We start from the raw sequence: 25,847 nt of genomic DNA, 5'->3' as shown, positions 1-25,847 counted from the left end.
TGATTACACATAATGACTCTTTGGCACTGATTACTCGCCTAGTTGTGCAGTTGAACTACATGAGCTGCCTTGCCCCTCCTTGTCCCCATCTATTTGTTATGCTGAACATGTGATGTTCATCACAGGGGACATGAGGAAATGGTAGAGATTAATCAGCCCAAGTCCATCACTAATGCTGGAAGAGGTAGTCAAAGCACATGACTTAACTCCACTTACACATAAACTCTCTAGTAGCTCGTTTTAATCTTATCTGACTAATAAAGCCATAACAAAAGTTATTACAGTTGAGCAAAGTGTTTAAGTATATTCACATAAAGGACTGTCCAGTTTCACCTACAACAACTCTAAATTCTCTTGAAAAACATAACAAAAACTATACAAAAATAATCATTAACATGCGTTTAATCCTTAAAACTTTGCACAACTCTTACATTTATTTCAGCTGATCATTACCTTAACCCAAGGAGGTAGTTGAAACAGGTGATGGCTCACATTTATATGAGTAGAAACTGGGAATTAATAGCATTCAGGCCCGGATGCAAACCTTAATCATCATATTCCAAACCTGCTGATCATTATACTGATGTGTATATTGCTTAGAGCAATGATTTCCAAAATGTGCTCCGTGGAGTTCTAGGCATTCTTAAGAGGGGCCTTGGGTGTCACCTAGGACAAGGAAATGAGTCCCAGTCTTACATTCCTAAGTCAACCTGAGGAACTCCCTGCTGACTATTTCACTAGTTTGGTTTCTCAGTTTCATTATTTATTTTAAGAAAGGGCTACACTTCTTAAAAAAGTGTAAAGCCATTCCGATGAATGGTGTCACTGAAGTGACTCATCTACTGATGTTTCAGCTGCTTAAAGTGCTCTACTTTTCCCATGCTAATGTTTTTTTTCTTTTAAGGTTGTATTACATTAGGCTTTTCTAAATAGCAAATAATGGACTTCACTGTATCGTTAATATATTCCAAAGAAAGCATTAAATTCCATGGACTCCAAAAGATAGACTATATGAATTACCTGTAAGAGAAATGTTTTATGTTATTTATATATGTGCAGTGTGCTTAAGATTAGTAATGGACAGGAGAAAGGGAAGTGAGCACATTTTCTAAGAAATTTTTGAATAGGTACATAGTTTTACTGAAAACGTGTATAATTAAGTTGCAGCTGCAATATTCTAAAGCTTAAATCATCTTCTATTTGTTTAACATTATAACTAAATTCTAATTGGAGAAAGCCAACTTGCTTTTGGCCAACATACCTGTAAGACTGACTGGCAAAACCAAAACCAGGAAGAAACAAATCAAAAATCCCCAAAGTCCCTGAAGAAGATGGTGTGCTTATATAATGGCCTGAGACGTTGGGACTGTTGTAGAGCTGACCCCCAGGCTGACACTGCAGACTCTGCCCTGTGCCCTGAAAGCCTGGCTCGAGCATACTTCGGTGTCCCACCATCTGTCACTTGGCATGGTGGGGCACACCACAGACCACTAAAACCCTGGGGCTTTTTGGCATGGCAGACAGCAGTCAACTGTGTATAATTTAGGGCCCAAGCTGAATAAACCAAACTCCTTGGAACTCCTAATTATAGAACTGAGTGAAAAGTTTTACCCCTAGAAGACCATTGGATCCAATGTCTGTGGAAGGTCTTAGTATGAGTAGGTATATTCTTCCCTTTTTGAGTGATGTAATTGTTCACTAAGTGAGAAAAAAAACATTCTCTCTGATTATGCCTATATGGTGATCTTTTTTTTACACATGCATTAAAATATATTACATTATATGGAGAAGATCTGAATAGGCTTTCCCCATGTGCTTAGAGAAGCTAGGTAAACATACTAAGAGGAAATTTGGAGTATCATTAGGTGGTAGATGGGGGAGTATTACTGCCCTAGCAAAGGCCACTTCTGTGTCTGACATATATTCTGAAGAAATTTTGCTTCTCTTTCAGATATCTCCTGTGATGGAAGCAGAAGAATTAACTAATGACATATTAGCAATAAAAAATATAATTCCTACAAAAGATGATATCTGGGCCACATTTGAAGTCATAGAAAATGAAGAGCTTGGTAAGTGGTTCTCATGCTAGGGATTCTTAAATTGCTTAAAGTATGAAGAAATACTATTTTTGTGACAAGTCATTACTAACATTTTATGTTTTTCTAAAGCTTAACATCTCGTTATGACTTCCCTTCTACCTCAGTGCATGTGTTGATGTATGTTAGTGCCACTTGAGGTTGCCCTCCTATGATTTTACTCATCAAAGTAATTAGATTATTTTATTGACCATAAACATGTAGTATAAAGCATTAGGCATGTATGTTGTTGCCTCAGGAAATAAGGCCTTATTTATAAGAACAAGCAATTTGATTTGTAACAATAGTCTAAATGTCACCACCACTATCCACCGTATTCTACCTTATTCCTGTATGCTACTTATTTAACAAGAACAAGAGTACTGATTTAAAAAGTTATTTATTATTTTTAAAAATAATATTGTATTAAGCCTAGCAGAAGCTTATTTTTCATTTTTTCTTTTTCATCTTTAGTGGAGTGAATCAGGTATTTTGCCATCTTTTATCTCAGATGCAGAAGGATAAAGAGAGCTTTTAAAACACCTTGACTGCCCCAAGAGTAATAAGCCTAACATTATAATGACACCATTTGGTTTTAAAGACCTCTAGGAAAAAAAAATGAGATGCAGAACGTCTTTGTACCTTGACCATCTGTCTAGCTGATACCTGCTAAGGTCTTGGGACCCTTTCAAGTATAGATGTCAAACTGCCAAAAGTAAAATCTTGCCACCCACAAGTTCAAGACAAAAATTAAAAATGAATGTTAAAATACCTCATCCTGTATTATTAGGAGTCTTGTAATCAGTGTTAGAATGAAATGAGATTATCAAATACTTTGTCTTTCATTATTCCATCTTGATGTTTTTATTCCTTTTTTTCTTTTTATTGTGCACAATTCTTTAAAAATATAATTTGTATTAAAACACTACTTTCCAATATTCATTGCCAAGATTCAGTGACACTGGTCCTTTGGTGTCAGTTCACACTGTCTAGCCCATAGTCGGGCTCAGTCAGCCCCACTCACAGAAGGTGCTTTGTCAAATGACTCCTGTGATCCCTAACTGCCAAGTCCAGTGGATTTGCTTCCGGCTTTACTTTGCTTGTCCTTACCGTGGCATTTATTGCTAGACCGTTCCCTTTTTCTTGGAAAGTGTTCACTCTATTTTCATCGCTGCCTGGATTCTCCTCCTGGTGCTCAAATCGTTTTATCTCATTTGTCAGTTCTTCTTCCTCTGTCTATTCCCTAAGCAGTGGGTTTCTGCTGCTCTGATCTTTTACCATCTTTTCTCATTTTACATTTCTTTATAGACAGTCACTTCTACCCTTTGTGCTTGACTAACGTGCAAGCAGGTGTTTCCCAAGTGTGCCTTTATACTTCCCCCTCTGGCCCACCTGTTTACCTCCTTTAAAACCCAGACTAAGTGTTCCATTGCACTTTGTCTTTATCTTTTTTTATAATGCCTATCATGTGGATTTATTTTTGTCTTTCTTGATGAGAACTCTTTAGAAGGAAGGAGGGCCTCTCTTTTTTCTATCCTTAGTACAGTCTCTGTCCCTGGCACAGTGCCTAGTACTAGCTGCCATACAATTAAAATCTTTTACATAGTGAAGCACACTCTTGTATTACTATATGGTTCAATGGTGGTAAAGTCTTGATTTTTGTTTAATTTTAAGGGGAGGGGCTAGGTTACCAGCTTCATCATACCTGTGAGTAAAAGATAATTGTCAGCATTACTGCCAGAATTATCTTTCTAAATCACAAATAGGATCATATTGTTTTATTTTTTTCTTTTAATTTTCATCATTTTTGTTGTTGTTATTGTTTTAAACATCTTTATTGGAGTATAATTGCTTTATAATGGTGTGTTAGTTTCTGCTTTACAACAAAGTGAATCAGCTATACGTATACATATATCCCCATATCTCCTCCCTTTTGTGTCTCCCTCCCTCCCACCCTCCCTATCCCACCCCTCTAGCTTGTCACAAAGCACCGAGCTGATCTCCCTGTGCTACACTGCTGCTTCCCACTAGCTATCTATTTTATATTTGGTAGTATATATTAGTCCATGCCACTCTCTCATATTGTTTTAAAACCATTTTAAAACTCTTTCATTACTGGAGAAAAGACAGTCTTATCAATAAGTTGTACTGGGAAAACTGGACAGCTACGTGTGAAAAAATGAAATTAGAACATTTTCTCACACCGTATACAAAAATAAACTTAAAATGGACTAAAGACTTAAATATAAGACCTGAATCCATAAAACTCCTAGAAGAGAACATAGAAGACTCTTTTGATATAAACTGTAGCAATATTTTTTGAATCCGTCTCCCAAGGCAAAAGAAACAAAAAGAAAAATAAACAAATGGGATCTAATTAAACTTAAAAGCTGTGCACAGCAAAGGAAACCATCAACAAAACAAAAAGACAACCTACAGAATATGAGAAAATATTTGCAAATAATATATCTGTTAAGAGGTTAATATCCAAAATATATAAAGAGCCCATACGAGTCAGTAGCAAAACCCCCCCAAATGACCCAATTAATAAATGGGCAGAGGATCTGAATAGACATTTTTTACAAAGAAGACATGTAGGTGGCCAACAGGTACATGAAAATATACTCAACATCACTAATCATCAGGGAAATGCAAATCAAAACAATGAGATATCACCTCACACCTCTCAAAATGGCTATCATCAAAATGTCTATAAATAACAAATGTTTGCAAGGATGTGGAAAAAAGAGAACCCTAGTACACTGTTGGTGGGAATGTAAATTGGTGCAGCCACTATGGAAAACAGTATGGAGGTTCCTCAAAAAACTAAAAATAGAGCTACTATATGATCCAGCAATTCCACTCCTGGGTATATAGCCAGAAAAGAGGAAAACTGTAATTTGAAAAGATACATGCACCCCAAAGTTCATAGCAGCATTACTTACAATTGCCAAGATATGGAAGCAACCTAAGTGTCCATCAACAGATGAATGGATAAAGAAGATGTGATATGTATATACAGTGTATGTACAGTGAAATACTAGTCAACCGTAAAAAAGAATGAAATTCTGCCAATTGCAACAATGGGATGGACCTAGCGAGTGGAGTGTTATGCTCATGAAATAAGTCAGAAAAATACAAGTACTCTGTTATATCCACATATAGTCACTTATATGTGGAATTTAAGAAGTAAAGCAAACGAATATATATAACAAAAGAGAAACAGACTCGCAGGCATAGAGAACAAATTAGTGGTTACCAGAGGGAGGGAGAGGGAAGTGGCAGAGGCAAGATAGGGGTAGGGGACTAAGAGATACAAACTACTGTGTATAAAATAAATAAGCAACAAGGATATATTATACAGTACAAGGAAATGTAGCCATTATTTTGTAATAACTTTAAATGGAGTATAACCTATAAAAATATTGAATCACTGTGTTGTACACCTGAAACTAATATAATATTATAAATCAACTATACTTCAATATATAAATACATACCCTTTCATTATTTCTTCATTATCCATATTATCCATCCTTCAAGATCCAGCTCAAATGCCCCTTCCTCCAAGATGGTAATTAGATGAATATAGTTCTCACTGATCTTTTGTGATTATTTGCTTAAAGATCTATAATACTGCATACTAATCTGACTTGTAGAATAGTAACCTGGCTCTGCCTTATGTTCTTTAGGATTTACCATATGTTTTAGATCTTTATATCTCTTGGTACCTCTAGCATAGTGTATGATGTGGAACATATTTTCAATATCTTGTTAACTTAGGTGGAACAGGATAGGGGTGCATTCTGAACCTGAGTGACTGGGATTGTTGCTGCTTGGATAGATGTATCCAAATATGGAAGGCACAAAAAAAGTGATTTCTGCTTATAGATTAGGAACCACTAGGAGATATCAAAGCCCTGGTGAGATCTTAGACAAATGATGGTCTCCTGCATGCTTCTGTTGCTGTTTTGTTTTTTTTTTTTTTTTAAGGAGAGCCACAGCAAAATTGAATCGTGGATTTGGGGGTAAGCATCCTCTCGCTACCACCCTTGTTCTCTCAGGGGTTGAGTCAAAGCATATCCCTGTGTCACAGCTCTGGAGGTCTGTGCCTTTGGGCATTGGTCTTTTGGACTGAGAGGAGTAAGCAGAATGGGTGAGGATAGGAAGAATTATGTAGAGCTAGAAGAGAGATTGCAATGTATCTGGAAACAGTCTTTTTAAATTTCACCTGGGAAAATGAAGGGAGGCTGACCCTGTAAATGACTAATTATCAACTTGCATGTGCCCGTTAGTACATCACAAATGGTAAGATTGGAGTCGGGTTTTTTTGTTGTTGGTGGTGGTGGTGGTGGTTCCTTCTCGCTAATTAAAAAAAAGTTATCTTGATGAAGATATAAAAAGACTAGGAGACTTCAAGCTGTTTTGACTTGTGAATGTCCAAATATGTAATCAAAGGAACACCCCATGTACATCAAGAAAGAATACATCTGATCGAGTTAGGAATTCAAATTTGGCCTGGTTTTAATGTCTGGTCAACCATTCAAGTCGAAATTGCCAGAAGGGAAAACTAAAATTATTTTCACTGCTTTTAGAGGAATAAAGCTAAGAAAGCAACAAAGGGGCCTGTGATTATGTTGGCTTACTGGAGCAGATGGGACCTGTGTGCTCCACCTGAAATTCTGAAATGTTAAGAGCTTTATTTCTAGTAACATGCAGGGAAGATAAAGTGAAGTGTAAAAAGAAGATAAAAGTGAAGGCACTGGTAGTCACAAGATTGTAGTTGATAGGAATAATGTCAGCAGGGAATTGGTGCTTTTCCTAATGTAAATGTATAAATCCTCCAAGTAACTGAAGCAACCAAAAATAAATAGATAGATAGATAGATAGATAGATAAATAAATGGATAAATAAGTAAGTGAACCAGAAGTGCTGGATTTTATTTTAGGTACCTGTAAATTTTAAAGCAATAGTCCTCTACCCTGTCTTTTCCAGTGCCCCCTTTGTATAATAGATATTTTGTTTGGTCCCTTTACTCTCCTGAGATACTCTATTATACCCATTAAAAAAATGTTATAACCTAATTATAGAAATAAGTAAGAAGAAAATATGTGTTATAATACATAAATGCTCAGACATTCCTATATAGTCGAAGATAATGAAAATATATTCTTAAATTTATAAATGGAATTATCATGGATGTGACAGCTACAAATGCAGACTGATACAAGCATGTCAGTTTGTGACTCATGTATCATTAGCAGAATTGCCATCATTGGTGAAATGGCATCTTAGTCTGTTCAGCCTGCTATAAGAGAACCCCACAACAGAAATTTACTTCTCACAGTTCTGGAGGCTGGGAAGTCCAAGATCAAGGCACCAACAGACTTGGTGTTTGGTGAGGGCCTGCTTCCTGGATCACAGATGTCCATGTTTTCACTGAGTCCTCACATGATAGAAGGGAGCTCGTGGGATCTCTTTTACAAGAGCACTAAACCCATTCAGCAGGGCTCTGCCTTCATGATTTAATCACCTTGCAAAGGGCCCACCTCATAATACCATCACATTGGGGATTAGTTTCAACATATGAACTGGGGAGGGGGCAAACATTCAGACCATAGCAAATGGTAAACAACTCTTAGAAAAGTTCTGACAAAGCACAATCTTTTTTTTTTTTTTTTTTGCTCATACAGTAGTTACAGTCATGGGGGAAAAAAATACCACATTAAAACCATATAAAATATTTTGAGAATTTATATGTAAAGCTGAGTTAGATTCTAAGCTGTTAGTTTATAAGTAGGTTTTCCTTTTAAATGAATGCCTGTGGGACATTTGAAATTTGTACTAGATGGAGAACAAGTCTTTCTCTGTTTCATTCTTTGAAAGATGTCAGGCAATCATCAGGACAAGCTGAAACCCACCTTAGGAGAGGGTATCTCTTTCACCATACTTATAAAGTACACTGTTATTTTAATGCTTCACCTTAAAAATGAACCTGTACCCTGCCAATGTAGTCCCATACCCCTTAGGTTCTTCATATGCTGAAAAAAATTAACTGCCCACGGGGCCTCATTTAAGTGGGCTTCCTCACGGAGAGGTTCAAGTTTGTGAAGCAGTTACTTTCTACACAGCAATATCATAACAAAATGTTTTCTTCCTTCTCTTCATAGCTACTATGAAATGGAAGATCAGTTCAGTTTTAATCAGAGTCTTTTTAGCTCTTCTCTTGATTGACACAAGTGCTGTCACCCTCTGAGTATGTGGATAGGACAGAGAAAGACTTGCATGGCTCTAGGCTTGGCACTAAAAATAATTATTAAGGAAGTCATAACTGTCTCTGGAAATCCTGTGTCATTACTGCCAGAAGTTTAAGGACAACACCTGTTATTTCAGGTGGAAATGAATAGTTCTCTATCTAACAAGGTAGCCCAGGTTTAATTCTGTGGACAAGATTTTCAACTATTGAGAACATGATTTACCTAGCAAAAGAACCACGTCCAGACCTGTTGTTAAATAACTACACTGAATTTTCAGCAATTTTAATGCTATAGATAGTGTGCAAATTAGTTATTTCTAATAATGCCCTAATGCCAGCTGACTTACATAGCATAAAATCTATCATGACAGATGGTTGTAAATGTAACTATTAATAAAAACTTGTTTATTTGTAGGAATTTATATTCCAACAACGTTGGATGACTCAGTCCATTTTTCCTGCCTCTTACCTCTTTCTTTTAGAATTGTATCATTTGACAGTCTAACGATTTAAAATATTTATCTTTTCAACCCGTTTTTCAGCTCTGTTTTTTACAGCTTTTGTAAAAAATTATTATTTATTTATTTATTTATGGCTGTGTTGGGTCTTCGTTTCTGTGCGAAGGCTTTCTCTAGTTGTGGCAGGCAGGGGCCACTCTTCATCACGGTGCGCAGGCCTCTCACTATCGCGGCCTCTCTTGTTGCGGAGCACAGGCTCCAGTGGCGCAGGCTCAGTAATTGTGGCTCACGGGCCCAGTTGCTCCGCGGCATGTGGGATCTTCCCAGACCAGGGCTCGAACCCGTGTCCCCTGCATTGGCAGGCAGATTCTCAACCACTGCACCACGAGGGAAGCTCTCAGCTCTGTTTTTAAGCAGGAACTTGGATCTTCAGGATTTTCATTCTCCTGAAGTATTTCATACTATGAGACTGATGTGAAAAATATACTTGGCTAATTTTTTGCACATCTATATTTATCTCTATGTCTGCTGTGATATAGTTCAGTATAACTAAGAGCACTTCAGAACTATCACTATTGTATCTACTTGTAATGGTGACCCTCTTTAATATAAATGTTCTGATATTTGGAAGTCTCATTACAAATTTAATCTTGTAATAAAGGAGAGTACACTTTTATTTCAATCCAGATAGTTTTGCAGTTAAGAGTATCATTCCCACTGCCAATCCAACTGCAATATCATCAGTTTCTTTAAATATAGGATGTTGAAACTATCTCATTTCCTTACCATCTTCTCACTAAGGATAGGAAAGTAAAGGAGAAAGTGTGAACTGAATTGTTTTTCACTTTGCTTATATTACCTTATTTAGTCCTCAGAAATATCTTGGTGAGTTGATACTTTTTCCCCAAAATTACATGTGTGAAAATCATCATGGGGAGGTTTACATATTTGTCCAAAATAAAACCAAGTGTAGTAGTTATGATTTGGGGCTGTAAAGTCAGATACATTTGAGAGTCAAATCTTTGTTCCTTACCAGCTATTTGGCTTTAGGCAAGTAGTTGAACTTCTCTGGGAGACCAGTATTAAGGAGAATGTGATATATTTGGTCTTTTTCACTTGTGATTTTATTACCAATTAAAATAGCATGTGTCATATACAAGTGTGATGCTACTGACATACGCTTTGTTGTTTGTCATTAGCATTAATTACTACTTTAACCAAAAACGAAAAGCCAAGTACTATTCGTTTCACATGTAGGAGACTATGAAAGAGCTGAACTCACTTACAAAGGCTATGGTACGAGGAAAGTTACATCAACATCTTCATGTTAGAGCTTATGTTCTTGGCTATTTCAATTATGCTATTTTCAGTATACTGTGAAAAAGCTTGAATTTCTTTTTTTCTCAGCATATGCTACTGTCATAACATTTTATTAACTGATTGGCATATTTTGATCAGCAAAACAATTTCCTATGAAACTTTGATTGTAATTTTAAAAGCCTGTGATTTTTTGGTTAATTCTATGCTAAGAACTTGTGATGTATTTTAAAAGATGCTTACATAAAACAGATGTATATGAATGAGCATTTATCAAGGAGAAATCTTTTTTTCTGAATTTTTGAATTTTATTTTATTTATTATTTTATGCAGCAGCTTCTTATTAGTCCTCCATTTTATACACATCAGTGTATACATGTCAATCCCAATCTCCCAATGCATCACACCACCATCGCCACCCCACCGCTGCTTTCCCCCCTTGGTGTCCATATGTTTGTTCTCTACATCTGTGTCTCAATTTCTGCCCTGCAAACCAGTTCATCTGTACCATTTTTCTAGGTTCCACATATATGCGTTAATATACGATATTTGTTTTTCTCTTTCTGACTTACTTCACTCTGTATGATAGCCTCTAGGTCCATCCATGTCTCAAAAAATGACCCAATTTCGTTCCTTTTTATGGCTGAGTAATATTCCATTGTATATATGTACCACATCTTCTTTATCCATTCATCTGTCAAGAGGCACTTAGGTTGCTTCCATGACCTGGCTATTGTAAATAGTGCTGCAGTGAACATTGGGGTGCATGTGTCTTTTTGAATTATGGTTTTCTCTGTGTACATGCCGAGTAGTGTGATTGCTGGATCATATGGTAATTCTATTTTTAGTTTTTTTAAGGAACCTCCATACTGTTCTCCGTAGTGGCTGTATCAATGTACATTCCCACCAACAGTGCAAGAGGGTTCCCTTTACTCCACACCCTCTCCAGCATTTGTTGTTTGTACATTTTCTGATGATGGCCATTCTGACCAGTGTGAGGTGATACCTCATTGTAGTTTTGATTTGCATTTCTCTAATGATTAGTGATGTTGAGCAGCTTTTCATGTGCTTCTTGGCCATCTGTATGTCTTCTTTGGAGAAATGTCTATTTAGGTCTTCTGCCCATTTTGGGATTGGGTTGTTTGTTTTCTTAATATTGAGCTGCATGAGCTGTTTACATATTTTGGAGATTAATCCTTTGTCCATTGATTCGTTTGCAAATATTTTCTCCCATTCTGAGGGTTGTCTTTTCGTCTTGTTTATGGTTTCCTTTGCTGTGCAAAAGCTTTGAAGTTTCATTAGGTTCCATTTGTTTATTTTTGTTTTTATTTCCATTACTCTAGGAGATGGATCAAAAAAGATCTTGCTGTGATTTATGTCAAAGAGTGTTCTTCCTATGTTTTCCTCTATGAGTTTTATAGTGTCTGGTCATACATTTAGATCTCTAGTCCATTTTGATTCTATTTTTGTGTATGGTGTTAGGGAGTGTTCTAGTTTCATTCTTTTACATGTAGCTGTCCAGTTTTCCCAGCACCACTTATTGAACAGGTGTCTTTTCTCCACTGGATATTCTTGCCTCCTTTATCAAAGATAAGGTGAACATATGTGCGTGGGTTTATCTCTGGGCTTTCTATCCTGTTCCATTGATCTATATTTCTGTTTTTGTGCCAGTACCATACTTTCTTGATTACTGTAGCTTTGTAGTATAGTCTGAACTCAGGGAGTCTGATTCTTCCAGCTCTGCTTTTTACCTCAAAACTGCTTTGGCTATTCGGGGTCTCTTGTGTCTCCATACAAATGTTAAGATTTTTTGTTCTAGTTCTGTAAAAAAGGCAGGCCACTGGTAATTTGGCAGGGATTGCATTGAATCTGTAGATTGCTTTGGGTAGTATAGTCATTTTCACAATATTGATTCTTCCAATACAAGAACATGGTATATCTCTCCATCTGTTGTGTCATCTTTAATTTCTTTCATCAGTGTCTTATAGTTTTCTGCACACAGGTCTTGTGTCTCCTTAGGTAGGTTTGTTCCTAGATATTTTATTCTTTTTGTTGCAATGGTAAATGGGAGTGTTTTCCTAATTTCTCTTTCAGATTTTTCATCATTAGTGTATAGGAATGCAAGAGATTTCTGTGCATTAATTTTGTATCCTGCTACTTTACCAAATTCATTGATTAGCTCTAGTAGTTTTCTGGTAGCATCTTTAGGATTCTCTATGTATAGTATCATGTCATCTGCAAACAGTGACAGTTTTACTTCTTCTTTTCCAATTTGTATTCCTTTTATTTCTTTTTCTTCTCTGATTACTGTGGCTAGGACTTCCAAAACTATTTTGAATAATAGTGGTGAGAGTGGACATCCTTGTCTTGTTCCTAATCTTAGAGGAAATACTTTCAGTTTTTCATCATTGAGAATGTTGTTTGCTGTGGGTTTGTCATATATGGCCTTTATTATGTTGAAGGAGCTTCCCTCTATGCCCCCTTTCTGGAGAGTTTTTATTATAAATCAATGTTGAATTTTGTCAAAAGCTCTTCTGCATCTATTGAGATGATCATATGGTTTTTCTCTTTTAATTTGTTAATGTGGTTTATCACATTGATAGACTTGCATATATTGAAGAATCCTTGCATTCCTGGAATAAACCCCACTTGATCATGGTGTATGATCCTTTTAACATGTTGTTGGATTCTGTTTGCTAGTATTTTGTTGAGGATTTTTTCATCGATATTCATCAGTGATATTGGTCTGTAATTTTTTTTTTTTTGTACTATCTTTGTGTGATTTTGGTATCAGGGTGATGGTGGCCTCATAGAATGAGTTTGGTAGTGTTCCTTCCTCCGCAATTTTATGGAAGTTTGAGAAGGATGGGTATTAGCCCTTCTCTAAATGTTTGGTAGAATTCACCTGTGAAGCCATCAGGTCCTGGACTTTTGTTTGTTGGAAGATTTTTAATCACAGTTTCAATTTCATTACTTGTGATTGATCTGTTCATATTTTCTATTTCTTCCTGGTTCAGTCTTGGAAGGTTATACCTTTCTAAGAATTTGTCCATTTCTTCCAGGTTGTCCATTTTATTGCCATAGAGTTGCTTGTAATAGTCTCTTAGGAGGATTTGTATTTCTGCGGTGTCTGTTGTAACTTCTCCTTTTTCAATTCTAATTTTGTTGAGTCCTCTTCCTCTTTTTCTTGATGAGTGTGGCTCATGGTTTATCAATTTTGTTTATCTTCTCAAAGAACAAGCTTTTAGTTTTATTGATCTTTGCTATTCTTTTCTTTGTTTCTTTTCCATTTATTTCTGCTCTGATCTTTAGGATTTCTTTCCTTCTATTAACTGTGGGTTTTGTTTGTTCTTCTTTCTCTAGTTCCTTTAGGTGTAAGGTTAGATTGTTTATTTGAGATTTTTCTTGTTTCTTGAGGTAGGCTTGCATAGCTATAAACTCCCCTCCTAGTACTGCTTTTGCTGCATCCCATACGTTTTGGATCATTGTGTTTTCATTGTCATTTGTCTCTAGCTATTTTTTGATTTCCTTTTTGATTTCTTCAGTGATCTCTTGGTTATTTAGTAACGTATTGTTTACCCTCCGTGTGTTTGTATTTTTTATGTTTTTTTCCTTGTAATTCATTTCTAATCTCATAGTGTTGTGGTCAGAAAAGATGCTTGATATGATTTCAGTTTTCCTAAATTTACTGAGACTTGATTTATGACCCAAGTGATCTATCCTGGAGAATGTTTCTGTGCACTTGAGAAGAAAGTGTGATCTGCTGTTTTACCTGTAATGTCCTATAAATGTCTATTAAATCTATGTGGTCTGTTGTGTCGCTTAAAGCTTGTGTTTCCTTATTAATTTTCTGTGTGGATGATCTGTCCATTGGTGTAAGTAAGGTGTTAAAGTCTCCCACTATTATTGTGTTACTGTTGATTTCCTCTTTTACAGCTGTTAGCAGTTGCCTTATGTATTGAGGTGCTCCTATGTTGGGTGCATATATATTTATAATTGTTATATCTTCTTCTTGGATTGATCCCATGATAATTATGTAGTGTCCTTCCTTGTCTCTTGTAACATTCTTTATTTTAAGTCTGTTTTGTCTGATATGAGAATTGCTACTCCACCTTTCTTTTTATTTCCATTTGCATGGCATATCTTTTTCCATCCCCTTACTTTCAGTCTGTATGTGTCCCTAGGTTTGAAGTGGGTCTCTTGTAGACAGCATATAGATGGGTCTTGTTCTTGTATCCATTCAGCAAGCCTGTGTCTTTTGGTTGGAGCATTTAATCCATTCACGTTTAAGTTAATTATCGATATGTATGTTCCTATTACCATTTTCTTAATTGTTTTGGGTTTCTTTGTGTAGGTGCTTTTCTTCTCTTGTGTTCCCCACTTAGAGAAGTTCCTTTACCATTTGTTGTAGAGCTGGTTTGGTGGTGCTGAGTTCTCTTAGCTTTTGCTTCTCTGTATAGCTTTTGATTTCTCCATCGAATATGAATGAGATCTTTGCTGGGTAGAGTAATCTTGGTTGTAGGTTCTTCCCTTTCATCACTTTAAGTATATCATGCCACTCCCTTCTGGCTTGTAGAGTTTCTGCTGAGAAATCAGCTGTTAACCTTATGGGAGTTCCCTTGTATATTATTTGTCATTTTTTCCCTTGCTGCTTTCAATAATTTTTCTTTGTCTTTAATTTTTGCCAATTTGATTACTACGTATCTTGGTGTGTTTCTCCTTGGGTTTCTCCTGCCTTGGACTCTCAGCACTTCCTGGACTTGGGTGGCTATTTCCTTTCCCATGTTAGGGAAGTTTTCGACTATAATCTCTTGAAATATTTCTCGGGTCCTTTCTCTCTCCCTTCTCTTTCTGGAACCCCTATAATGCGAATGTTTTTGTGTTTAATGTTATCCCAGAGGTCTCTTAGGCTGTCTTCATTTCTTTTCATTCTTTTTTCTTTATTCTGTTCTGCAGCCGTGAATTCCACCATTCTGTCTTCCACGTCACTTATCCATTCTTCTGCCTCAGTTATTCTGCTATTGAATCCTTTTAGTGTAGTTTTCATTTCAGTTATTGTATTGTTCATCTCTGTTTGTTCTTTAATTCTTCTAGGTGTTTGTTAAACATTTCTTGCATCATCTCTATCTTTGCCTCCATTCTTTTTCTGAGGTCCTGGATCATCTTCACTATCATTATGCTGAATTCTTTTTCTGGAAAGTTGCCTATCTCCACTTCATTTAGCTGTTTTTCTGGGGTTTTATCTTATTCCTTCACCTGGTACATAGCCTTCTGCCTTTTCATCTTGTCTTTCTGTGAATGTGGTTTTTTTCCACAGGCTGCAGGATTGTAGTTCTTCTTGCTTCTGCTGTCTGCCCTCTGGTGGATGAGGCTCTCTAAGAGACTTGTGCAAGTATCCTGATGGGAGGGACTGGTGGTGGGTAGAGCTGGGTGTTGCTCTGGTGGGCAGAGCTCAGTAAAACTTTAATCATCTTGCCTGCTGATGGGTGGGGCTGAGTCTCCTCCCTCTTCATTGTTTGGCCTGAGGCGACCCAACACTGAAGCCTACCTGGGCTCTTTGGTGGAGCTAATGGCAGACTCTGGGAGGGCTCACACTGATGAGTACTTCCCAGAACTTCTGCTGCCTGTGTCCTTGTCCTCATGGTGAGACAGAGCCACCCCCTGCCTCTGCAGGAGACCCTCCAACATTAGCTGGTAGGTCTGGTTCAGTCTCCCCTGGGGTCACTGCTCCTTCCCCTGGGTCCCAATGCACACACTACTTTGTGTGTGCCCTCCAAGAGTGCAGTCTCTGTTTCCCCCAGTCCTGTCGAATTCCTGCAATCAAATGCCGCTAGCCCTTAAGTCTGATTCTCTAGGCATTCCTCCTCCCGCTGCCAGACCCCCAGGTTGGGAAGCCTGATGTGGGGCTCAGAACCTTCATTCCAGTGGGTGGACCTCTGTGGTATAAGTGTTCTCCAGCTTGTGAGTCACCTACCCAGCAGTTATGGGATTTGATTTTATTGTGATTGTGCTCCTTCTACTGTCTCATTGTGGCTTTTCCTTTGTCTTTGGATGTGGGGTATCTTTTTTGGTGAGTTCCAGTGTCTTCCTGTCAATGACTGTTCAGCAGTTAGTTGTGATTCTGGTGTTCTCGCAAGAGGGAGTGAGATCACGTCCTTCTACCAAGGAGAAATCTTTAAGATGTCATCAACTTCTTGCTTGTTGGCCTATTATATGAACAGTTAATGTATAATATTGCTACATAATGTTTCTGATTGATATTTCCACTAATAGTTAAACATATATTACTCAGTACTGTTTGATAATGATTATCTTATATTCTCTGTTGAAGTTATTTTTTATAATTTCATGTAAGTTGACTGTATCAGCTATAAGTTATTCACTAATATTGATCACAAATTATGCTAGTCTTGTTGGGAGAAACAAAGGGTTTATTTATGTTAGTACTGGACAAGACTAATTTTACTAGCCCTTTTATAATTATTATTTGCATATTCAAATACACAGCTTTCCATAAGCAAACCAGAATGTTGTTTAAATTAAAAAGTAGAGTAATTCACTAATTTGTTGTACAAAAAGATAGCTATATTTGTGAAATTATATTTAAAGGGTAGTACCTCTGAATTTTTTTTAAATTGTTGCATAACAAACAAATGTCCCTGCAAAGATTTATTTATACAGTAAATTTTATTACGTGCTTAATGCTGTTCTAGGTCTTAGGGTTTCCTGTATGTAGTCCTAGCACTATCTTGTGTACCATAAGATACAGTCATGTTTATTGTCTTGTACAGAGCTTTCTAAAAGGACGTTTTAAATTTTATAATTAAAAAAAGTTAAGATTTCTTTTGTAATTTGATTTGTTTCTGTTTGCAGAGCGCCCTCTTCACTACACAGAAAATGTGTTGGAACAGGTGCTTCGGTGGAGTTCATTAGCTGAACCTGGATCTGCTTATCTTGTGGTGAAGAGATTCTTAACCATTGACACAGTTAAACACTATAATGGTAGGTGCTGTTATTTCGCATTGCAACTATGATTGAAAATTCAAGTGGTTAAAGGATAATTATTATGGCACAAGTGTTTTCTGAAAATGTAAAAATGAGTAGCTAAATGAAAAATCTACTGCCATTATTGTTAGAAAGAAGAATATATAGACCAAGTGCCAGGGTCATATTTTCCTGGTGGGTCAGACTGTGGTAATAGTTGGTTAATTTGACCGTATCAAATTAAAGATTTAGCAGGAATGATTCATCTTTTTAAGGTTTTGAGTTTAGTTTATTTATTTGCCATGCTTAAGTGTTTTCCTAATCTTTAGATAGATGGTGAATCATCTTGAATTATATTTACATTTGAAAGTTCTCCAAGCATTCAAGAATCGCAAGCTCTGAGATTGTGTGCTTGTTATAATTCTCACCTATTTTGCAGTAATATTGGAAAACAAATACAAAATAAATACTTCCAGTAAGGATATTTGCCATCCAACTGGGAGAAGACATGTATACATGTAAGGTTAAATAAGAAGTTAGCTAGCACGGGGGATCCATATAAGACAGTCTCTGAACTTGTTTGAGGTATCAGAAAACTTTCATTTTGAAACTTAGATTCTTCTGTTATGTTTACATCATCTGACAGATTAGAAAAAGATTTCTTGCCACACTGTCTATAAACCAACCCCGAAAGCAGAGGATTTAAGTTTTATAAGATAAAATTTACCACAACTTCTATAATTCATATTGATAATAACCATTACTATTTATTAATCAGGTATTATAAAATGAGCTCTCTGCATACCAAAACTCATTTATACTTTTTAAAAAATTTCTCCAGGAGTTATATTATCATTTGAATTTTACAATTGAGAAAAGGGAAGCTCAGAGAAATTAAGTAACTTGCCTCCAGATCACACATTTATTAAGTACTAGATTTGAGAACAGATTGGTTTTACTTCTAATTATTAAGAAAAAAGAAAAAAGATGGGGAAGTGGGTACAGTTCTTAAATGCGGTAAAGCTACTTGGTATGACTGCAGACTCTCTAGCTAGTAGCCATAAGTCAGCAAGTTCTTAATTGTACCAGGCTAATCTGATATGTTTCTGATTTCATGATAATCTGGCTACTATAACAGACTACAATAGACTAGATGGCTCATAAACAACAGAAGTTTATTTCTCACAGTGTGGAGCCTAGAAGTCTGACATCAGGGTGCCAGCCTGGCCAAGTTCTGGTGAGAGGCCTCTTCCAGGTTGCAGACTGGGGACTTCTTGTATCCTCCCAGGGCAGAGAGCAGAGAGGGGGAAGCACACTCTCTGTGACTCTTAACAAGGGCACTAAGCCCATTCCTGAGGATTCCACCCTCATGACCTCATCTAATCCTAATTACCTCATAAAGGCCCCACCTCCTAAAACCTGATACCATGTAGGTAGGTTTCAACATATGAATTGGGGAAACATAAACATTCAGTCCATAACTCTGCCCTTCATATCTTACAATTACACAAAAGTATTTTTACAAAATGCAAGCAGTTTAACAGCTTCTATGTCATTCTGGTCTTACTAGCATCTAAATAAATACAACATGTGTTCTTTTTGCTATAGAAATTTAGCCTTTTAGACAACTTTATCTTGTTTAACTTCTTTCTTACTGCTACATATGATTTTGGCCACATCCTCTGTATACTGCTCAACGATTGCAACAGAAATTCTCTCTCATCATATGACTGCTACAAGCATCCCTGTCATAGAGCAGTGATTGTCAGGTCGGGGAGATTTTTGTCCCCCAGGGGGCATTTGGCAATGTCTGGAGATATTTCTGATGGTCACACTGGGTAGGGTGGTGCTTCTGGTATTTAGTGGTTAGAGACCAGAGATGCTGCTAAACATCCTACAATACACAGGAAGGCTCTTTACAACAAAGCATAATCTGGCTCAACATGTCAATGGTGTCATGTTGAGAATCTCTGATTTAGATAACCTTTGAAATCTGGCCTAACTCTTAAAATCTGTTATTCTTTCATTTTAACATTGAGATAAAGGAAACGTATTGAGTTTATGAACAAACTCCTGCCTGCATTATGAAATATATTATAGGTTCTCATGGCTTCTTTTCTTTTAGAAAATAAGTCATCTTTTCAGGTAAATTTTAATTTATTTTTGGTGAGAATTTTCCTTTTTCTAATATCCCTCAAAAATGTCTCTTAATTCTCCATGTTGCAAAAACTTAGCTCTTGTTTGAATGCTAGTGGACTGGCTATGTGAATAAAACCAGACAAGAATAAGATCTTAAAAGGCTATAATATAAAGGAAGGTTTTGTGCAGGTGGCCTGAGGGATAACCCAAAGCAAGGATATCATTAAGCGCTGTATTAGCGATGTTAGATTGAGTGGGTTTACTCACATCTGAGTAAAATCTTTGTTGTTTAAGGGCAACAAGAAATGGTCGAGTGACAAACTATAAATTGCTCTACCCACAAACTAGGTAGGAAGATTGGGCATTTAATTGGGCATTAAAATGATGCCTCACCTATTGTACACGGCCTCTTTTGGGGGTTATGAGTGTGTCCTGTTTTGAAAGCATCAGGCTTCTGTAAGGTCTAGACAAAGCAGTGGAAAAGGTCTAGACAAACAGTGGAAAGCAGGCTTACATGACAGTTTCTGAGATTTGGATGAAATATTCTCTAGAGTAAGATGTCAGTAAACTCTTATGCTACTCTCATATCTCCTGCATTCCTCTGACAGGGTGGGAGCTATGAAACTTATCACTACCCCTGCACTCTACCCTCCTCAGCTGGCCAAGCCAATACACAACTTGTTATTATGATATCAATAGTTCTTTCTACCAGGAAATTATGTCCCTCTGAATGAAAAAAAAAAAGTCAGGTTTTAGAGTAACCCTCAGGAAATACATTAATTAGACCATTTCATATTAGTAGTTATGTACTTTTGGTCAGAAACAGGAGTACCTATGAAGTAAATATTTAACTTTCTTTTTTAGTTTTCTAGCCAATAAAATTTTTATAAATGTTTTTATTAGAGCTTGATTTATATTCAGATTGTCAAAGTAAAATCTTTTTCATTATGGTTGGTTCTGCATCTGTGTGCATTTAGGATTGTCATTTTAAAGGTTTGGCCTATTGTTTGTTTTTAAATCAACTTCTAAAGTCATGATTTTTTCTTATAGTCATGTCTTACAGTAACCTGGGGATTCTAAGTACTTCTTATGGGGTACCCTGTGTGATAGATTTTAGGTTAGTTAGGTATTCAGTCTACTTTGTCTTTGTCTTGGCAAATGTCTCCTAAATCAATCACAGTGACCACCTACTCCAGAGTTATTGCTCCATTCATTACATGCACTACTACTTAAAATTGGGATCTAAAGGGAAAATAGTGAAAGTAAATCAAATGTGATTTCTCTGTCAATTTGTTAGCAGAAAAACTGGAATCACCTCAGAAACACATGGCTCTTCACAGCAGAGAGGAAACAATGTTAAGGATTTCTTTTCCTTTCTTAAGATTTTCTTATTCTAACCTGGGGGCCAAGTGGAAATTAGCACAGTTTGAAACAAGGCTGGTTGGTTACAACCATACTTTTCTCTCAGTAATGAATAGCTATTGTGTTAATATTTTCTTAAAACATAAAGTAGCACCGACACATCCGTCACACCTGTCTCATCATACCTGACACCTTTTGCCACAAACCTTAGTGTCTGTCTACCTATCCCTATCTCTTCCTGTCTCTCCTTTATCTACACACACACACACACACACACACACACACACACACACACACATGACTTGCATTTCATTAATTGCATGATGGTATTTCTGATTTTATGCAACAAATTATAGGCATATACTTTTGTTTGATACCACCTTCTTGCTTAATGAAAAATTTTATCAAATAAGTTTAGGGGTTTGGGGTTGTTTAGGGGTTTTAATTTTCTCAATTTGTTCATTTTATCTCAATAGTTTAAAATATAGATATCACAAGAAGGAATAGACTTTAGAGTCAAACAACACTTAATTTCTGCTCATTCATTTAAGGTAATGAGGAAGCATACTTTACTTTTATACAAGTATGTAAGAGTAAATGAATTTTCTGTTGCCTCTACTTAAAAATCAATTCTGTGTTTTGCAAAAGCAGCATTGTATTTCTGAGAAGCATTTTGGGCTATTGTCCTTATTGTAATGAGGAGGTAACTAACTTGAAAAGAAAAATAATAGTCTGAATTTCTTTTCTACCCCATGGATTATGGCTGAGACATTGAGATAGGGAGAATGAAACTTCATTCAAATTGCCATTTAGACTTTGTCAGAGCTAATCATATTAGACCACCTTATATTATCATTATCTCATATTAAGTTTCAGCATCTCTATCACAAGTTAGCCATAAATTTATAGCTTCTATAAGGTTCCAGAATAAATAATTTTTTCTTGCAGAAGTCTTATTTTAAGCACTAAAGTTCTTTAATATTACCCCAATAGAATGTGATACAACAGAATCAAGTTTTAATGATCTCAATGGGGAAGAACTACTTTTAAGATAGAAGATGTAACTCAAATGAAAATGCGTGTGGGTTTCTAAATTTAGATTGCCACATATGACAGATGCTTTGGAATTAAATTTACATTAGAATAGAATAGTTCAAAATGCAACTGCTTCCAGCAAATTCAGACCTGGAAAGCTGAGCCATCCCCTATCCACTGACTTAAGAAAATAAAGGAAAATTCCAGCAAAAATAATATGAGTTCATAAATCATAGTCTAGCTGAAATAATTTATATTCCACTCCCATCATATCTTTTTAAATCCAAAGATGTGTAAAAGTTGAAAGTAAGATCCAGTCCACTTCAAGTGGAAGTATTTTCTTGGAAATTAATGATAGAATAGAAAAGTAGTGTTCTACTTTCTACAATTTGCTGCATTGTCAGTAAAATGGTGTGGAAGCTCTGGCACTTTTCTAGTCAATCCTCCAGTAGTAAGTATATTTACAATTTTACTGCTTAAGGATAATCTAATTACAAAAGGATGTTATCAGGCTGCTAGTTCTATTAAGCATTACTTCTTCAATACAAGTAACAAAGGAAAATATACTACTCAGTCGTAGAACTAAATTTTATTAAATACATTTTGAGCGAATGTCATGCAGTGAGTGAACTATATCAAATTCTGCTTCCTCCAAATAATAAAGAATATATGTGTTCTATATAATCAATATCAAACAAAGGAAAATATGGATAATTTTTAATTTGGAATTTAATTTAATTTAATTTGGAAGAAATTTCTAGATTTCAGGCTGCAAATATTGCCAAATATCACTTGGTTGTGGCACATTCTCTCATGAAAACTGCTTGTCTCCTTCAGCACTTAGAGTACATGCGCAGGGGTGGAACTTGGTTTTTCAGATAATGTACAGGCCTGAGAAAATTGTCTTTGCCAGCAAAAGAGGAAGGGAGACACATAGAGACCATGGAAAATAGACCCATTTGTTTTATATTCCCTTTTCGTTGCTCAGATCATATATAAGAGATAAATTGTTCATAGTTTCTATGCATTTACTGGGCGCCAGATGCTGAGCTGATGGCTTTGCATACACCATGTCATTTAATCTTCCTAGCAGTCTTAAGGGGTTTTTTACTAGTACTCTCTAAGCCTTTTATAAATGGAGAAACTTGGACATGGAGACGTTACGTAACTCCCTCAAGGTGACCGGCTGGTAAGTGGAGAAGCAGATTTTAGTTTTTAAAACTCTTGTAAATTCAGTCTATAAATCACCAGGCCTTTGGAAGGGTAATTTTTTCCATACTGTTTACTACAGACTCTGCAGTACAGAAAAAAATGATGTCTGTCCTCCATTAGATAAATAACCAATTACATTCTGCTTGCTATGTGCTAAGCACTCTTCTAAATACTTTACATACCAGATCTACTGGGTGATCACTGTATAAATCCCCATTTAGCAGGTGAGGAAACTGAGATTTAGAGGTTACTACCTGGGATCCAGTGGAGGATGTGGTTGTCATTCAAGCCCAGGTAGTCTAGCTCCAGAGCAAACTCTTAGTCACTGTGCTATGTTAGTTCTCACATAGGTTGGGGAGGAAAATTTAAAGCCCACAATTTTTTAAAAAGCAAACATGAAATTATTATTTTTTCAAGATTAGATGAGATTGGGTGCATTCAGGGTGGTATAGCCATAGACTGAAATTATTATTTTTAAGAGCAAAATTATGAGACAAACATGACTTTTCATGTATTCAATGCCTAACTTTTATCTTAGAGTTTTAAAGACATGAATAACAAGTATGGACTGGAGTAGTTAGAAAAAATCTTCAAGGATGAGTTGGGTCCAGAAGTGGGGGGTAGAATTTGTATAGAACCAAGGAGAATGGCATTTCCCTTAGGTTCACTCAGATGATCAACTTCAGTCATGCCACAGAGACACAGATTGGTTTTCCAAACAGTGTATTATGATCAACTGACTTATAAATAAATATTATATTTTAACTTAATAGCTTATGAAGATGAGTAGGAGGAGTCTATTTATTTAGTCCTTGAAAAGTCAGGGAAAGAAGTTTAGGCTTTTAATGTTACATAAGTAAGACTTCAAATAGTAAAAAAAAAAAAATAGAGTTTTGGAAAGGGTATTAACATGATAAAACAGTATTTGCATAGCACAAATCTGGAATTATATGGAGCCATTAGAAAAGCAGGACGTGGAATTATAGAATCCTGGCGTCTAGGTATTAGGTAGAAAAGGCGGGGGTTAAGGAGATGATATTGGAAAAGAAGTGGAATTGAACCCCAGAGAGAAACTTTGAGAGAACAATGGCTGGACTGCTAGATGACTGGGCATGAAGGATAAAGGGGGAATATGTATTCTAGAAATACCATTCCTAGTTTATGTTCCCCCACCCGCTTCTCTCTCTTTGTGTCTCTCCCTATCTCTGTCTGTCTCTGTCTCTCCTTCCCAAGACCCTCCAAGCTCCTCCACAGATCAGTTATTTTATTGGGATTAGGGGCCACTAGTTAGGAATTACTATTTTTGTCTAAGAACTTGAGGTTTTTCAAATGATTTGGAAAACTGTTTTTTTTCTTTGGGTGGGGAGATCAGTTTCATAGTCTCAGTAATATGATGTCCGTTCTGTTTAAATAAATAAATTGACCATTCTGCGTGGTTTCATACATGTACTTTTTAAGGACTTTTCTAATTAATAACAAAATTACAGCACAATATAACTAAGAATACCAATCTGTTATCTTGCCCAGTGTTAACTCTAAAGAACCTTCACTGAACTCAACTGAGCCTTCCTTCCTTGTCTGAGCAAACACCTGGAGGGGGAAAGGGGTTTATGATTCTCTAATGATAACAATGTCTCTAGATCTTAAACTTTCTCCCCAGGATGAGGTAGAGGGAGTGAAAATACAAGTGTGAAGTACTCCACAGTTGAGGGACCTGGCAGTACTGGAAAAGCTTGGAAAAGTGAATTATTGGAAGCCATTTAATTCATATCCTTCGTTGTGTTACACACTGAGTCATGCACAATGTCCCCAAAGTACATAACTTCATCTTGGCCCTTAAGCGATGGGTGTTTTTTCTACTTATTTTAACATTGTGTGAGCTTTTAGAAATTCTTCTAAGTTCTCAGTATTTATCATGGAACTTAGTGTTTCAAGGTTCTTTTTGGTCTTTCCTTCTCCTTAACATATATTCCTCTCAAAGCCTCCTCCCGAGTCCCTTAATAATGTGTACAACAAGATTTAGCTAAGATAATTACACACGATTTTTAAAAATAAATTTTAATAAAAATGCAACCAAAGGTGTCAACAATATTTTTTTTTCCTAAGCCTGTTTTCTATTTGACCTATGAGTGGTTTACTTTAACACTGGACATACGATTATTTCTTATTGATAAAATTAGAAAGCTTTATTAAGTTGAACAAAAATCTTAAAAAAGTATAATCAGAAGGTGTGAATGGAATTGGTTTGGCTTGAGCAATATATAATATCTTTATCTCACAACTTGATTATAATTTAATGCTCTTAAAATACTTTACCTATTTCTAAATCAATAGCATTATAAATGCCTTTCTCCACTTTTCTGTTCTAAATCAGCTGAATCACTAAGCCCACCCAATGTTTTCTAAATTGCTTACCGTATTTCTCCTATCAGGATATATAAGCACTGTTTGTTAGTCCATGTTCACTCTGTCTCTTACACTGCACTGCAAGTCCAGAAATCATCTCTTTTGAGGTTATTGTATTACTGGACTCTTAGTACTTCATGAAGAATGAATTGATGTCATATGAATTTTGCTGAATACTACTTTTATATTTTTTCCTTGATCTTCCTATTGCATTAAAATACATCTTCTTTCAAGTTTTTTAATTGGATAAGTGTTATTTTTAATTTAAATAGAAGTTATTTAGCTATAAAATATTACTTAAAATATTTTTCTATGGAATTAAATATTAAGAGATTATACCAGAAGACAAATGTTAGCAGTGTATTTTTCAGAAATTATTTTAAGGTCACAGACCACCTAAAAAGAACCTATTTTAGTATAACGTCGCAATTAAAAGAATGTTATCTGTGACCAGTATGCAGATCATGAAAACTATTGGGGCTTGTCAGTTACTTTTGTTTGCAGTTATGATCAGTGATGTGATTAATCATGGGGATTTTTGCTTCTAGATTGTCATCCCATGCTCATATTTGAGTTATAAGGCACTATTTCCATTTTTTCTAA

General features: G+C 36.1%; 1 protein-coding gene across 5 annotated transcripts in view; it reads left to right on the top strand.

The window, feature by feature from the left end:
* Positions 1-25,847, top strand: part of ARAP2 (ArfGAP with RhoGAP domain, ankyrin repeat and PH domain 2) — a 199,575-nt gene that overhangs the window by 135,189 nt on the left and 38,539 nt on the right. For all 5 annotated transcript variants that reach the window (XM_060299232.1, XM_030881005.2, XM_060299231.1 and 2 more), the window contains 2 exons: positions 1,952-2,069; positions 16,980-17,108. In XM_060299232.1, coding sequence (XP_060155215.1) covers positions 1,952-2,069; positions 16,980-17,108 — 247 coding nt within the window. The remainder of the gene's footprint in view (positions 1-1,951; positions 2,070-16,979; positions 17,109-25,847) is intronic.

Source organism: Globicephala melas, chromosome 5 (genome assembly GCF_963455315.2).
Source record: "Globicephala melas chromosome 5, mGloMel1.2, whole genome shotgun sequence".
In the NCBI taxonomy this organism is placed as follows: domain Eukaryota; kingdom Metazoa; phylum Chordata; class Mammalia; order Artiodactyla; family Delphinidae; genus Globicephala; species Globicephala melas.
The sequence above is the reverse complement of the archived record's forward strand: the minus strand, read 5'-3'. Positions and strand labels throughout refer to the sequence as shown.